We start from the raw sequence: 2265 nt of genomic DNA, 5'->3' as shown, positions 1-2265 counted from the left end.
GGGCGCGTGTGCTCGCCAGACAGACAGAGACAGAGAGACAGAAAGCGAGAAATCACCCCCCGGGGGGATGGTCACACCGCAATCCCTTCTCCTCCATTCTCCTCTCGGGATCTTGGGCACGCACGCACACGCGCCTAGCATGAGTTTTAAGCCACCGGGTCCGGGACACGAACCGCGGTCGACTACGTGGGAGTCCAGCGACATAGCCATTACGCTAACTGCTGGTCCCAGAGAATTTTTTTTTAAAGAATTATTTTTGGGGACCAGCAGGTGGCATGGTGGTTGGGCCGCTGGATTCCCACAGGGCTGACTGTGGTTTGACTGTCTGTCTGGTGAGCGCACGCGCCCTATAGCAAAAACCTCTCTCAGAAAAAAAAAAGAAAAAAATCCCCTGAATGAATGAATGACTATGAATAAAGGAAATGATAAACCCTTCCAGATAAGAATCGTAATTTCCATTTAACTGATGGAGACACCGAGGCTTAAGAACGTGAAGGAACTAAGTTATTAGAAAGAAAACAAGAGGGGCCGGCAAGTGGCAGTGGTTACGGGTGCTGGACTCCCACATGGTAAACAGAGTTCGAGTCCCAGACCTGGCAGCCTGCTTTCTCACTTTCCCTCTCTCTCCTCTCTCTCTCTTTCTGTCCCTCTCTGATCAAAATAAAAAAATAAATCAATGAAATAATAAAGTAATTTTTTTGGAGTGGTTTTTGCTATAGGGCGCGTGCGCTCTCCAGACAGACAGAGAGAGACAGAGAGACAGAAAACGAGAAATCACCCCCCAGGGGGATGGCCATGCCGCAATCCCTTCTCCTCCATTCTCCTCTCGGGATCTTGGGCATGCACGCACATGTGCCCGGCGTGAGTTTAAGCCACCAGGTCCGGGACTGGAACCAAGGTCGACTACATGGGAGTCTAGCAACCTAGCCATTATGCTAACTGCTGGTCCCCAATGAAATAATAAAGTAATTCTTTAAAAAAATTTTTTTTAAAGAAAGAAAGTAGGAGAACAGGAGGTGGCTGAGATGCATAGCTAACTAAGCAGGAGAGGATGAACCTTGGCCCTTAGATAGCAGAAGAGACCCAGTGGGGCCAAGAGCCGTTTGGCATTCGGACATGGCTACCCTGCGTGTATTCTCTAGGCCTTTCTTACTGGACCCCTGCCCACGCATCCTTGGAAACTCTCCCCACCCCTCTTTAGGTGGAAAGAGGGAAGAGGGCAGCGGGGGGGCCCCAGCCACTTCCTGCTGGGTTCTTGCACACCCCACAACTTCCTGTGTCTGGAGGGCTGATGCTCTGGAGGCAGACAAAACCCAAGCATCCGGCCTCCTGGCTGGGCCAAGCTCAGGGCGGGGGGAACCATGTACCTGGGGGCTCTGGCTCCGGCTCTGGCTCCAGCGGTGGGTTCTTAGGTCTCCCCCAGAGGGTCTTGGAGAGCCGGAGGCGACTGGTACGTGATTCCTTGGGGGGTGCCGAGAGGACCCGACGGAACAGCGAGCGAGGAGCAGACTGGTTGCTGACCGAGGGCTCCTGGTGGCTCAGCGCTCTCCCCCAGCCTGCAAAGCGGCCCCAGCGGAACCCTCCGGCCCCCTTCTCCCCACCGGCCCCCATGTGCCAACGGTAGGTAGTCAGTGGAGAGGGGGCCGCAGGCTGGGCTTGGGAACCTTGGCTTGGTGATGGAAGGTCCATGTCGGGGGCTCTCCTGGAGAAAGAGAAGGTGGCCGCTGTGTTCGGTGTCCACCCACACACTGCCCTTCTCTCGGCCTCCGCCCCACTCAATTCTGCCTCCAAGAAACCCCCCTTGGGGGGACACATGCAACGCCTTTTCTTACCTTGGTTTCCTGCCCAGCCTCAGAACCAACAGCCGTCTGCACCCTGCCTGGCTTCCTCTGAACCCAAATCCACGTGACCCGGTCTTGTCCCACCCCACCCCGCAGCCAGGATGGGAGGGTGCAGTGGGGCAGGATGCCAGGGAGGGGGGTTGTAGAGAAGAGGTGGCAGAGCTGGCTTCTAACAAGAAGGACCCAGGATCCCTCACTGATCAAGAGGCAAAGCTTACCCCTGTCTCAAAGCTTTATTGCCATGGGATCAGCAAGTGGCGTGGTAGTGAAGGCGCTGGACGCTCTCACACGGCCAACTAGGGTTCAAGTCTCAGACTTGGTGGCTTGCTTTCTCACTTTCCCTCTCTCTCTCTCTGGTCAAATGAAAATAAATAAATAATTATTTCTTTTTTTTTGAGAGTTTTTTTTTTTTTTTCACTATAGG

General features: G+C 54.2%; 1 protein-coding gene across 1 annotated transcript in view; it reads right to left on the bottom strand.

Moving 5' to 3' along the window:
- The window catches only part of RASAL3 (RAS protein activator like 3), a 17903-nt gene extending 15994 nt beyond the window's left edge, over positions 1-1909 (bottom strand). Inside the window, 2 exon segments of the mRNA XM_006162273.3 lie at positions 1368-1702; positions 1833-1909. Coding sequence (XP_006162335.1) covers positions 1368-1689 — 322 coding nt within the window. The 5' untranslated portion in view covers positions 1690-1702; positions 1833-1909.
- Positions 1910-2265: the final 356 nt, after the last annotated feature.

This window comes from Tupaia chinensis, unplaced genomic scaffold (assembly GCF_000334495.1).
Source record: "Tupaia chinensis unplaced genomic scaffold, TupChi_1.0 Scaffold139785_1, whole genome shotgun sequence".
Classification (NCBI taxonomy): domain Eukaryota; kingdom Metazoa; phylum Chordata; class Mammalia; order Scandentia; family Tupaiidae; genus Tupaia; species Tupaia belangeri.
The sequence above is the reverse complement of the archived record's forward strand: the minus strand, read 5'-3'. Positions and strand labels throughout refer to the sequence as shown.